General features: G+C 42.4%; 1 protein-coding gene across 6 annotated transcripts in view; it reads right to left on the reverse strand.

Annotated features, from left to right (window-relative positions):
* The window catches only part of fbxl17 (F-box and leucine-rich repeat protein 17), a 782,194-nt gene that overhangs the window by 512,389 nt on the left and 255,158 nt on the right, over positions 1 to 14,647 (reverse strand). For all 6 annotated transcript variants that reach the window (XM_072583628.1, XM_072583627.1, XM_072583631.1 and 3 more), the window contains exon 7: positions 722 to 829. In XM_072583628.1, the coding sequence (XP_072439729.1) occupies positions 722 to 829 (108 nt within the window). The remainder of the gene's footprint in view (positions 1 to 721; positions 830 to 14,647) is intronic.

Consider the following 14,647-nt stretch of genomic DNA (forward strand, 5'->3'; position numbering starts at 1 on the left):
TCCTTGTATAAGTACCACCAACTCCCATTAACATCAAAGTGTACAAGTATCACACATTGAAAAATATAATGTTGTTCTATTCTTATTGGCCAAGTGAATAGCCTCACATTATACATCGCTTTGGACCTTCAATGCGTCATCCTCATAGCCTATGTTCTCATTCAGCTTTGTAACAGAATTTAAATACATGAATTTCAACTTTGACAACAGCACTGATCCTTGTTGCACTCCAGTAGTTACAGTCTGCCATTTTTAAGATATCCCATTTCTCACTAATCTCAACTTCCTATCTGTTAAAGAATCATCTATACTGTACATGCAAATGAATTACCCTCAACTCTGTGTTACTTTGTACCTTATTTTCTGATACCTAAGTGGATTTCATTTTAGCAGTTCAAAGACGATATTAATAAGTGATCATGGCCTGAGAAGTTAACAATGTTTCCCTACGTACTGCCGAACCCATTGAATCTTGCCAGTATTTTCTACTTTCACTATTATTACTAACAAGTGGCAGTTGTTTCATAACAATCCTCAACAGAGATGAAATTCAACAAAAATCTGAATTTTTAAATTATGTCAACATGTAGGAGGAACAGCAGCAGAATCAATATTTCTCTCATTTTGTTGTTCATTCTTCATGACATGAAAGATGTGACAGATCACAAGTATGTCAATAATTACAGATACTTAAAACAAGTAGTTTCTGGCTAGTACTTACCCGAGTGAGGTGGATGACCCCTTGAGATGTAACGGAACAGCCCATAAAACCTACATACTGCAGCAAAGGACAATGTTCTGCAAATGCCTTCACCGATTTATCTGTCACCTACAAAGGAGAACATGTGAAAAACAAATTAGTCTGACACTTGCACAGTTGTAAAACATCATGTACATCAAGAGAAAAGTTTTACCCGAGGGCATAGCATTGGTTATGTAAAATAACATATTGTTCAAAAGGACACGATTCTTCAACCAACATGAATGGAATGTTTCTCAACTTGTGCTTCCTCGATTTCACTTCACCTCCAAAAAGCTGCTTATGCCAATCTAACCAAACACAGTCCGAATAAATAAAATGTAGGAATTAAATGGGTGAGATCAACAAGAAAACAGAACTTTTCCTTGACACAATGCAAGTCCAGAACCATTGTCTGCAAAATGCAACTCTTCTTTCATTTTCCTCCCAATACAAATATTTCTGTTGTTTTACAATGGCAAATCTTACCCAAGTGAGATTATAATCAGGCTCAGCCAGTTTGCCAAATTGCTCATCCATTGGGAGTATTATCCTCATTGCAGAAGGAAACACAGACTATCAGATGATTGGCTACAACGTAAGAACAACACCGAGTTTGAAATTCCAGATTTCAGCTCTGGAAAACTACCAGTGAATATGTAATTAATGACAGTGCAGGGCAACACAGTAGTTAGCACAGCTATGGGCAATTGCCTGTATGTCATCAGAACTCAATGTGTTAAGTCTTGATTCTCCCCACAGAAGCTGCCAGACCTGTTGAGGTTTGCTATCAATTTCTGTTTTTCTTTTAGTTAAATGTACATGGGGGATGTGCAGGTAACATAGAAAAATGGAGTTGAGGTAGAAACACAGCTATGATATCACTGGATGGGGAAGAAGGTTCAAGGGAGCAAAAGGCCTGCACCTATGTTCTTAAATGTCATAAACAAAACTGGATCCTTTGTGTCAAAATTAATTTGCTGCTCTGCCAGTTGATTGATTTAGTTTGATGTGCAGGACAGAATTTTACAGGTTAGTGATGTGAGAAACATATTTTTAGCTTATTAATGAAGGTCACAACCTATATACCAATGGTAGAGGATGTTTCTATTTGCCACTGGAGGTACCGGTCGGCAAATGCAACAGGCAAAAGTCTGATGGAAGTGGTATCTTGATGTTTCAATGGGACTGATGACACTTTACTTTCCAAAGTTTTCTAACAGTTCTGGAGAATAAAGCAGTGCAAAATTAGCAGTGGTACCATGAGGGATCATAAATTTTTCTATTCACTTTACTCACCTTGCTGACAATGAGTATTAGAGCGTAAAAGAAAACAAAAAGTGGGGGAAAAGGGAAAAACTCTTCAGCTTTTCAGGAGATTTCAAGAAACCTTGGACTCTTCTTTCAAAAAAAAACTTTGAGAACGAAAAAGTGACATTTTAAGTGTCAGACTTTTAACTACTATTGCCGACATTTTGAATGAGACATTGTCACAATTCTGTTAGGAGCCTTTGACATTCCAACATTTCGAAATTGGCGGGAAGATTTCAATGTTGTTTTTAACAAATTCAATTTTTATAGTATTTATAAAGATACATTAAGTAAAGCATGCACCATTAACGTAACATTATAGCTAATAAAAACTTACTCTATAAACTAAGTTCAACGTTTTCTCCAAGAGTTCTCTGATATTGCAATATCTTCAATGCCCATTCACTTTTGATGGGACTGATCCAAAAAGTATGCCACAACCCTCCAGAAGTGACTTTAATTCATCTTAGTATTCTACCTATTCCTCAAGGTGTAAATTACATGGAGATCCTTTGATTAGCTTTCGGCAAAGTAATACACTTTTTTCTATATCACCTCATGAGTTGAAATCTTCAGCTCTTTCCCCTTGATTTGCACATTCACTTTCCCTCAGTGTACTCTCACAGCTTCTTTATAACTCTTTCCAAGCTGACTATTCAAGCTGCCTTCTGCCTTAAAGCTCTGTGATGACTGATGTACTTTTTTATTCCACTATCTGATTTTCTCATGACACCCAAAATGAACTGCCACTTCTCAAAGAAAACACACAGACAAATTGAACAAAAGAACCTTCTGTCCAAGCTTCCACTCTGAATTACTATTCCCATCACAATATGGCATGCTTTGTGATGATTCCAAATGTAAACAAATTATTCAACTTCAACACAACCCTGAATCTCTAACTCACGTGAATAATTTATATTACGAATGAAATTTTACAATGCTCACTCAAGACTCCCTGGTTCGAAAACAAGCTCAAAGTTAGTTCATTGACTGTTCAAGTTTTCTTGCACTAATAACTCTGACCTTGCAAGGTAAACATTGGCTAGCTTTTAAATGTAAAAAAATACACAAGTTTATTTACATTCCATTTACATCAGAAGTGTTTTAACCAGAGGCCCCTGACTTTTACAGTTAAAAAACTTTAATTGCTAAAGCTAAAAGTTATATTGTGAAACAAATGAATTAAGAACAAGAGATTCACAGCAACATACTGCTGGTGTTCTGATGAATAGTCACTGAACTTGAAATGTTAACTTTGCTTTCTCTGCACAGATGCTCCCATACTTGTTGAGCTTCACCAGCAATTTCCTTTTGTTTAACATACTGTTCTCATTTTATTTGCGCACACCCGAGCTCTTTCCTCTACTGTTTTTTATTTCAAGAATGTGTCACTCCATTTTAACCTGCCTTTCTTTGCATGTTGCCACACTAAGCAAAATAGCTTACACCACCCATATAATAATAGCAGCCACCAAGTGTGTGAGATTTAAATAAGGAATTTGTGAACTGAGATCCTCCAAAGAATCTGATGGGAGAAGTAATATACTGTTTTAATACTGAGCCATGCAACTCAGATGGTCTCATATTTGATCCAAACTCAGTACTCTAAGAGTCGGTCTGCATGGGCTAAGGAAGAGCAAAATCAATCAGGCTGTTCTGCCTTGATTGAAATGTGGATCAAACCAATATAGACTACAGACAGGACCGAATTTGGTTATAAATATCAGAATTACCTAATAGATGATCCACTTGAACTCTCAATTAAGAATGATTACTTGGACTAACCAGAAGACCACAGTATAAACTGACACCCAAATAAGCACTACCGCAGTTAGGCGGTAGTGTGGGGGTAAAATTTTAAAAAAAATAAACAGGGAATTTTGATGTGAAGGCCACTGCTTGTCACTGTCCACTCGGGTGTTTTCCCCCCTTCTGAAAAAAAAAGAAAAAATAAACAAACTGACACCCACAGGAATGTGCAGCAGGTCAAACAGCATCCAAGCAGCAGGAGAGTCGACGTTTCGAGCATGTGCCCTTCATCAGGAATGAGGAAGGTGTGCCAAGCACACTAAAATAAAAGGTAGGGAGGAGGGACTTGGGGGAGGGGCGTTTGAAATGCAATAGGTGGAAGGAGGTAAAGGTGAGGGTGATAGGCCGGAGTAGGGGTTGGGACGGATAAGTCAGGAAGAAGATTGCAGGTTAGGAAGGTGATGCTGAGTTCGAGGGTTGGGACTGAGACAAGGTGGGGGGAGGGGAAATGAGGAAACTGGAGAAATCTGAGTTCATCCCTTGTGGTTGGAGGGTTCCGAGACGGAAGATGAGGCGCTCTTCCTCCAGCCGTCGTGTTGCTATGGTCTGGTTATGGAGGAGTCGAAGGACTTACATGTCCTGGTGGAGTTGAAGTGTTGAGCCACAGGGCGGTTGGGTTGGTTGGTCCGGGTGTCTCAGAGGTGTTCTCTGAAACATTCCACAAGTAGGCGGCCTGTCTTCCCAATATAGAGGAGGCCACATCGGGTGCAGCGGATGCAGTAAATGATGTGTGTGGAGGTACAGGTTAATTTGTGGCGGATATGGAAGGATCCCTTGGGGCCTTGGAGGAAAGGGGGGAGGTGTGGGCGCAAGTTTTGCATTTCTTGCGGTTGCAGGGGAAGGTGCCGGGAGTAGAGGTTGGGTTGGTGGGGGGTGTGGACCTGATGAGGGAGTCACTGAGGGAGTGGTCTTTTCGGAACGCTGACAGGGGAGGGGAGGGAAATATATCCTTGGTGGTGGGGTCCATATGGAGGTGGCGGAAATGACGACGGATGATACGACGTATGTGGAGGTTGGTGGAGTGGTAGGTGAGGACCAGTGGGGTTCTGTCCTGGTGGCGATTGGAGGGGCGGGGCTCAAGGGTGGAAGAGCGGGAAGTGGAGGAGATGCAGTGGAGTGCATCGTCGATCACATCTGGGGGGAAATTGCGGTCTTTGAAGAAGGAGGCCATCTGGGTTGTACAGTGTTGGAACTGGTCCTCCTTGGAGCAGATGCGGCGGAGACAAAGAAATTGGGAATACGGGATGGCGTTTTTACAGAGGGCAGGGTGGGAGGAGGTGAAGTCTAGGTACCTGTGGGAATCGGTCGGTTTATAGTAAATGTCCATGTTGATTTGGTCGCCCGAGATAGAAATGGAGAGGTCTAGGAAGGGGAGGGAGGAGTCTGAGACGGTGCAGGTAAATTTCCCATATTCCCAATTCCTTCGTCTCCGCCACATCTGCTCCCAGGAGGACCAGTTCCAACACCATACAACCCAGATGGCCTCCTTCTTCAAAGACCGCAATTTCCCCCCAGACGTGATCGACAATGCTCTCCACCGCATCTCCTCCACTTCCCGCTCCTCCACTCGCCACCAGGACAGAACCCCACTGGTCCTCACCTACCACTCCACCAACCTCCATATACATCGTATCATCCATCATTTCCACCACCTCCAAACGGACCCCACCACCAGGGATATATTTCCCTCCCCTCCCCTATCAGTGTTCCGAAAAGAACACTCCTGCCGTGACTCCCTCGTCAGGTCCACACCCCCCACCAACCCAACCTCCACTCCCGGCACCTTCCCCTGCAACTGCAAGAAATGCAAAACTTGCGCCCACACCTCCCCCCTTACTTCCCTCCAAGGCCCCAAGGGATCCTTCCATATCCGCCACAAATTCACCTGCACCTCCACACACATCATTTACTGCATCCGCTGCACCCGATGTGGCCTCCTCTATATTGGGGAGACTTGCAGCCTACTTGTGGAACATTTCAGAGAACACCTCTGGGACACCCGGACCAACCAACCCAACCACCCCGTGGCTCAAAACTTCAACTCCCCGTCCCACTCCACCAGGCCATGCAGGTCCTTGAACTCCTCCATCGCCAGACCATAGCAACACGACAGCTGGAGGAAGAGCGCCTCATCTTCCGCCTAGGAACCCTCCAACCACAAGGGATGAACTCTGATTTCTCCAGTTTCCTCATTTTCCCTCCCCCCACCTTGTCTCAGTCCCAACCCTCAAACTCAGCACCACCTTCCTAACCTGCAATCTTCTTCCTGACCTCTCCGGCCCCACTCCAACTCCGGCCTATCACCCTCACCTTTACCTCCTTCCACCTATCGCATTTTCAATGCCCCTCCCCCAAGTCCCTCCTCCCTACCTTTTATCTTAGCCTGCTTGGCACACCTTCCTCATTTCTGAAGGGCTCATGCCCGAAACGTCGATTCTCCTGTTCCTTGGATGCTGCCTGACCTGCTGCGCTTTTCCAGCAACACATTTTCAGCCCTGATCTCCAGCATCTGCAGTCCTCACTTTCACCCACAGGAGTGTACCACAAGAACCAGGGCACACTAGTCTGTACCATAATAATATTTCTGTTTACTGATGTCACCCTTTCTTTTAATATCAAGGCCTTGTCCTTTTCCATTTTCTTCTGTAAATTAAAAATCCTCGATGACCTAATTTCCAATCTTTTCACTATGTAACAATGATTGAATAGCCATTATAGATTCAAAGTGTTATCATCTATTTTGTTATGCACAATTGCAGGATACTACCCAAGTTATTAATGTTTTAACCTTTATTAAGCTGTCTATCCCATTGTGACTCACTCTACTTTCTTTACTCCACATCCTTGACATTTCTGTTCTTGCTTTTCAATTTTCTCTTTCCTAAATCCTTCATTGCTCACTTTGAATACTTTAAAGCACTATCTCAATAATGAACCAGCGTTCCAATGAATGGCAATCTCATGCAGATTGCCACTCGAGCACTTGTCTTTTATGAAAGGAGTGAGCTCCATATTTCTGAGAAGAGATTCCACTCAGGATTGTGAAGCCATACTTAGTTCTGACAGTTCTTTTGGAGTGCAGAACTGTCTGAGGAAGGCAAACCTTTTCACAGCAGTCAGCTGCTGATTTCTGAAATTTGACAGCAGCTATCAAACTAAAGTAGGTAAGGTAGTTACTAAGGTGCCAACTGGATCGGTGTCAAGTGGGGAATTCCAGCTGGGATGCCAGATTAATAATGAGCCAGTTGGGTAGGGTCTGGTTGTGTATGGTCAGGGGCTGTGCTGGTGATGGTTTCAATTAGGGTCCAGGTGTGGGGGACAATCTCAGGCTAGATCTGATCTGGACAGGAGAGAAGGGAGAAAGAGTGTCAAATCAAAAACTGTCAGGCCAGCAGAAAATCCTAGCTAATGTTTTTAAGGAGAACAAATAAAGCAAGAGAATACGCTGTAAATGGATAAAGTCTGAAAACTGTGTAGCAATGTTGAAGTGTACAGTTACAGATCTTGATGGTAAAAGTTCAGGTATGTGAGATGATCAAGGAGGCAGACAGACACTTTCCTTTATTGACTAAGACCTTCAGCATAAGATTAGGGAGAAAAGATCACCAAACAGGCTGACTTGGTTTCTGCCTTAGCCTTCAAAATTCACAGCCAATGTTAGATCCCACAGGTTGGCTTGACTGTCAGGGTCAAGGTTTGGGCACTCCTTTGTCTGTGCCTCTGATTTGGGTTGTTTCTAACTGCTATATCTTAATTCCACCATGTGATGTCAGCATTACATCACTCCAATTTCAGAGTCGCTTTCTTTGGCTGCCCATTTCCTTCCAAATTTTCAGCAAAGATATCCCAGTAGAGTCTGAATAGAGTGTACACTGCCATCAAGTTTCAGTTTAGATTTGTGGTTATGGGCTCACTTTTTCATTTTTTACTCATGTGTCTTGTTTTATGAATTTATTTTCTCTGAGAACGATAGTATCAAGATATCTCATGCTGTTACAGGTTGTCTTACTTATTGTCTTCTCAAACTTTTTGCTAACACCATGGTATGAATATTGTGGTTTTGTGTCTCTCATTCACCCTGTGGCTCTGCATGGGGTAATCCCTTTGCCATCTTATTTCTTTGATTGTTACATCTTTTTCCCAGTTGGGCTTTCCAATGTGATCAGCATTTTTATCTGTATATGAGACATTACGTTCTGTCTGCGAATTGGACGGCTCTTGAACATATTTGTCTCTATCTGTTGTGCATTCTTTTGCTGTCATTCTATTTTAATAATGGCAATTGTCATCATTCCTCCTGACATTAACTGAACAATTTAACTTGACTCTATTGGTGTCATGCAATAAACTACAAGTGGTTAAGACCAGTTTTTCTTCTCATGAAGTATTATTCATGGTTCATCCTCTACTACTGTTCATTCAAAAATTCCACCTAACTTAGTGCAGAAATATAGATTAGGGCTCTTGTGACACTGGTAGTGTCCCTAGTTCTAAGCCAAGCCATCCAGGTTCAAGTTCCTCCTGCTCTAGAGGTGTGTCATTTTATCTTTGAACAGGTTGATTTAAAAATATCCAGCTTGCTTTGCCTCACCAAGGTTGTGGTTAACTTTTTAAAGTTTTATTTTTAAAAAAGTTGAAAGGAGGATTACAGTTTTGGTGGCATAGTGGCAGTGTCTCTTCCTCTGGGCCAGAGGGTCTGATTTCAAATCCTACCTGCTCCATAAATATGTCGTAGCAAGTCCAAACAGGTTGATTAAAATTATCTATGAAGAAACATTGGTAGAAGCACTCTATTGCAATATTAGCTGGAAGCAGCTAGCTCCACAACACAATAAAACAGACAAGACGTAATTCTAACCCACCCGGATTCCAAATTTAGCCAGCACGAAACAGTAACTAGACGTTTCCTTCCATTAGGTTTCAGCAACATGTATAAATGGTATTAATAATTTCTGCACAATTTTCTCCAGTTTAGTACCAAAAAGAATATAACCCACATGTACGAAAGTGGAAGACCAGCTTCAGCTGATCAAAACATGGTTACTTTTACAACAATTAAGCAAAAGAGCATTCACAAAGAGTTGAATCCCAAGTGAATTGCTTCATACAAATGGGATCTGACCTACATGGAGGTTTTTAAAATGTGAGGTGTTGGAACATATTTTCTTTTTAAGCACCAGGAGTTTTGAATTAGTCCCTGTTAACCTTGATAGCAAATAGAATCCTGAACTTTAGCGGTATTCTTAATTTTCTGAAAATTTAATAACTGTCCTCCAGTTAGCCCCCAAGGGTGTTCATTTGAACTTCTTGGCAATGGACACATTCCAAATTAGGTCTATCCATGGCAGTCTTTAACCATGAGCACAATCTGCAGAAGCAACCATTTTAATTGCAAAATCTGAACACAAACTTGTATTTGATCTAATATTTATAAACCTACTGAGCATACACAATCCTTCAGTCAGTCTCAGAGGAAGTCTTTCACTTTGCACTCTAAATAATCTTTTTTATTGGCACAATAATGTTTTGTGAATAATATAGAAGCGTAGGATTAATAAAATAGAAGTAATAAAAATCATGTGGAATAAACAGTTTCCTTCATTCCAAGAATGTTCAATGATAGTGAATATGGAAGCAGCTCAGCTCAAATATACATGATACACAAATGCATTAAAAAATCATATCTTCTCAAAACTTGCTAAAAATTCATATATTTAATTCCTGGTTATTACTATTCTGATGCCTAACAAAAGGACCTAGGCCATTGTGCAAAATTCAAACTGGTAGTTACAGCATTGAAAACAGCAAACAGTTAATTATTAGTGCTTGGTGACCAAGTCTATACATTGTAGAAAGGGAACAATAAATGGGTCATCTAAATACATAAAACACACATATATGTACATATAAACACATCTACTTTACATTTATATAGGAAAATTTCCCAGGTTCTTCACAGCATTTAAAAACAAAATTTGATATCGGAGGACAGTAACAGTTAAGTTTCAATGAGGGAGGAAAAAAATATAGGGAGGCAGAGAAGCTGAGGAGCTGAAAGTAATGCTTCAATCAACAGATGAGAAACCAAAAGTGGAGAAAGGATGCCACTTCAAAGAGATGTAATAATTGAGGGGCTGACAGCAGCAGGGAGAGATTCGTGCAACGATATGAAAAGAAATAAGAGCATGTCACGACAGTGACAGCCCAGGAGTCAATGTAGGGCAGCAAACACATGGTGGTGGGTGAATAGGACTTCTTGCAAATTAGGACAGAGAGAGCAGAATCGCTTCTAGCTTTATTGAAAGACTGTCAATGCTGATTGTTTCTTGAGGGTAAACTCACCGCGATATGAGCTTGCAAAGCACATGGTTAGCGAACATTTTCTGTTAATAGCCAGTTGCAAACAGAGTACTAATTTAAACTTTATGTCATCTGAAAACATCAAAAGACAGCAAAGATAAAGTGGAATATTGCTTTTCAACTATCGTTGTATTGAATTGAACATTAATTTGATCAAAGTTAAAAATTACACAACACCAGGTTATAGTCCAACAGGTTTATTTGGAAGTATTAGCTTTCAGAGTGCTGCTCCTTCATCAAGCAGCAGGATCACAAGACACAGAATTGGCTGATAGTCAAGTTCAGTACCCATGAAGATGGCTTCATCCAGGACCTTGGGTCCATATCACATGACAGGTGACCCACTACACTCACGCAGACCCTCTCCCATGCACACCCTCTCCTCTCTCTCTCTCAGACACACACACACCCTCCAAGAGGCACACACACATGGAAAAACACACTGTCACATGCACACACACTCACACTCTCCCACCACCCCAACCACACACACACACACACGCTCCCTCACATGCACGTGCACACACACATATAAGTCTACGGGGTGAATTTGCATTTGCAGAATTGTGATTCCAGATACATTCTATTTTGTTCAAAAAGCACACGATCTACAGGCAGTCAATCTATATAACATCTTACAAATTCCTACTTTGGAAACAGAACCAGTCTGATTCAAGATTGGGATACAGACAGACTTTGTAGTGGGGGGAGTGGTAGCCTAGTGGCATTATCACTTGATTATTAATCCAGAAACCCAGAATAGTGTTCTGGGGACCTGGATTCGAATCGTGCCACAACAGATGGTCGAATTTGAATTCAACAAAAACAAATCTGGAATTAAGAGTCAACTGATGACCATAAAACCATAGTCAATTGTTGAAAAAAACCATCTGATTGACTAATGTCCTTTAGGGGAGGAAATCTGCCATGTTACCCGTGCATGGCTCGGGAACAACAGCAATGTGGTTGACTCTCAACTGCCCTCTGAAATAGCTGAGTAAGCCATTCAGTTGTATCAATTGCTCGAAGGCCACAAAAAGAAATGAAACCAGAAAGACCACCAGGCATCAATCTTGGAATCAGAAAAGACAATGGCAGAAACACAAACAGCCCTGTCAACTGTGCAAAGTCCTCCTTACCAATATCTGGGGGCTAGTGGCAAAATTGGGAGAGTTGTCTTACAGACTAATCAAACACCAGCCTCACATATTCATTCATGCAGAATCAAACCTTACGGATAACATCCCAGACACCACCATGACCACCCCTGGATATGTCACGTCCCTCCGGGAGGACAGACCTAGCAGAGGTGACAGCACAGTGGTATACAGTTGGGAGGGAGTTGCCGTGGGAGTCCTTGACATCGACTCGGGACTCCATGAAATGTCATGGCTTCAGGTTAAACACAGACAAGGAAACCTCTTACTGGTTACCACATACCGTCCTCCTTCGGCTGATGAACCAGTACTCCTCCACGTTGAACAACACTTGGAGGAAGCACGAAGGGTGGCAAAGACGTAAGATGTACTCTGGGTGGGGGATTTCAATGTCCATCACCAAGAGTGGCTCAGCAGCAGCATTACTGATCAAAACTGGTCGGATCCTAAAAGATATAACTGCTAGGCTGAGTTTGCGGCAGGTGGTGAAGGAACCTATAAGAGGGAAAAGCATACTTACCCTCATTCTTACTAATCTACTGGCTGCAAAAGCATCTGTCCATAACAGTAAAGGTAAAAGTGACTACCAGACTGCCCTGTGGAGACAGAGTCCCGGCTTCACATTGAGAATAATCTCCATTGTGTTGTGTGGCACTATCACCTTGCTAAATGGAACACACTTCGAACTGATCTAGCAGCTCAAAACTGGGCATTCATGAGGCATTGTGGGCCATCAACAGCAGCAGAACTGTATTCCAGCACAACCTGCAACCTCATGGCCTGGCATATCCCCCACTCAATCATTACCATCAAGCCAGGGGATCAATTCTGGTTCAATGGAGTGTGCAGGAGGGCATGCCAGGAGCAGCATCAGGCACAGCTAAAAACAAGGTGTCAACCTGATGAAGCTACCAAACACGACTTTTTGTGTGCCAGATGACATAAACAGAGCTAAGCAATTCCACAACCAACGGATCAGATCTGAACTCAGCAGTCCTTCCACATCCCGTTGTGAATAGTGGTGGACAATCAAACAGTTCACTGGAGGAGGAGGAGGCTCCACAAATATCCCCATGTTCAAGATGGAGAACATCAGTGCAAAAGATAAGGCTGACACATTCGCAACAATCTTCAGTCAGAAATGTCGACTGGATGATCCATTTTGGGCTCCTCCAGTGGTCCCCAGCATCACAGATACCAGTCTCCAGCCAATTCGATTCATTCAACGTGATATCAAGAAATAGCTGGAAGCACTGGATATGGCAAAGGCAATGGGCACTTCCTGATGAAGGGCTTTTGCCCGAAACGTCGATTTCGAAGCTCCTTGGATGCTGCCTGAACTGCTGTGCTCTTCCAGCACCACTAATCCAGACACTGATTACATTCCGGCAATAATACTAAAGACATGCTCCAGAACTTTCTGCTGCCTTAGCCAAGCTCTTCCAGTAAAATTACAACACGGTCACTACCCGACAATGTGGAAAACTGCCCAGGTATGTCCTGTACACAAAAAGCAAGACAAATCCAACTCAGCCAATTACCACCCAATCAGTCTACTCTCCATCATCAGTAAAGTGATGGAAGGGGTCATCAACTATGCTATGAAGCAGCATCTGCTCAGCAACAACCTGCTCAGTGATGCCCTCTTTGTGTTTTGCCACAGCCACTCAGTTCCCGAACTCATCATAGTCTTGGTTCAAACATGGACAAAAGAGCTGAATTCCAGAGATGAGGTGAAAGTGACAGTCCTGAACATCAAGGCCACATTTGACCAAGTATGGCATCAAGAGGCCCTGCAAAACTGGAATCAATGGGTATCAGGGGGCAAATACTCTGCTGGTTAGAGTTATACAGCTGGCACAAAGGAAAATGGTTGTGGTAGTGGAGGGTCAGTTATCTCAGCTCCAGGACATCTCTGCAGGGGTTCTTCAAGGCAGTGTCCGAGGCTCAACAATCTTCAGCTGCTTCAGTAATGACCTTCCCTCTGTCAAAGGATCACAAGTGGGGAAGTTCGCCGATGATTGCACAGCATTCAGCACCATTCTCAACTCCTTAGATACTGAAGCAGAACATATTCAAATGCAACAATATCCAGGTTTGGGCCGACACGTGGCAAGTAACATTCACACCACACAAATGCCAGACAATGACCATCACCAACAAGAGACACTCTAACCACAGCCCCTTGATATTCAACTGTATTACCATCACTGAATCCGCCACTGTCAACCTCGCTGGAGTTAGCGTTGACCAGAAACTCAACTGGACTCACCATTATAAACACAGTAGCTTCAAGAGGAGGTCAGAGATGAGGGATACTGCAATGAGTAACTCTCCTCCTGATACCCAAAGACTATCCACCATCTACAAGGCACAAGTTAGGAGTATGACAAAATACTCCCCACTTGCCTGGATGTGTGCAGCTCCAACAACACTCAATAAGCTTGACACCAGGACAAAGCAACTCACTTTATTGGCACCACATCTACAAACATTCAATCCCTCCGCCACCAATGTTCAGTAGCAGCAGTATGTACTATCTATTCACCAAAGATCCTTAGACAGCACCTTCCAAACCCATGACACTTCCACCTAGAAGGACAAGGGCAGCAGGGAACACCATCACCTGCAAGTTCCCTCCAAGCTGACAAAGAAATATACCACCATTCCTTCATAGTCATTGAGTCAAATGCTGGAATTCCCTCCCTACCAGCATTGTAGGTCAACCCACAGCAAGTGGACTGCAGCGATTCAAGAAGCCAGCTCAGCACCACCTTCTCAAGGGTAAATACGGATGGGCTAGCAATGCTGGCCAGCCAGCAACGCCCAAGTCCCACAAACAAATAAAAACAACTCTAACCTCACACCTTTACTGCATTGTCTGAGCTGAGATGTCACTTGTTTTTATAAAACCTTAAGTTATCTTGAAAATGTGATTTGAAAGACGTTCTGGGATTTACATGTTAATGAACTAAGCAACCCATTCTAAAAGATGAAAAACTTAACAGCAATCTAGGTTTGTTCAATATATCGTTATCAGTTGCATGACACTGTGATCTTTTGCTATAAATTCTGTTGTGTGTTGCGAGATTTTTAACTTTGCAAACCTCAGTCTAATACTGGCACCTCCCCGTCATTAATTTGATCACGAGAGGAAAAAAGTACAAAGGTTATTGTTAAATATCTGCTGGGCTAACATCTGTTTTCTTTTCACAAAACCAGAGAAAATAAGTACATTTGCAACCAAACCTGTTAGTTAAAAATTGAT

This window comes from Chiloscyllium punctatum, chromosome 2 (assembly GCF_047496795.1).
Source record: "Chiloscyllium punctatum isolate Juve2018m chromosome 2, sChiPun1.3, whole genome shotgun sequence".
Classification (NCBI taxonomy): Eukaryota; Metazoa; Chordata; class Chondrichthyes; order Orectolobiformes; family Hemiscylliidae; genus Chiloscyllium; species Chiloscyllium punctatum.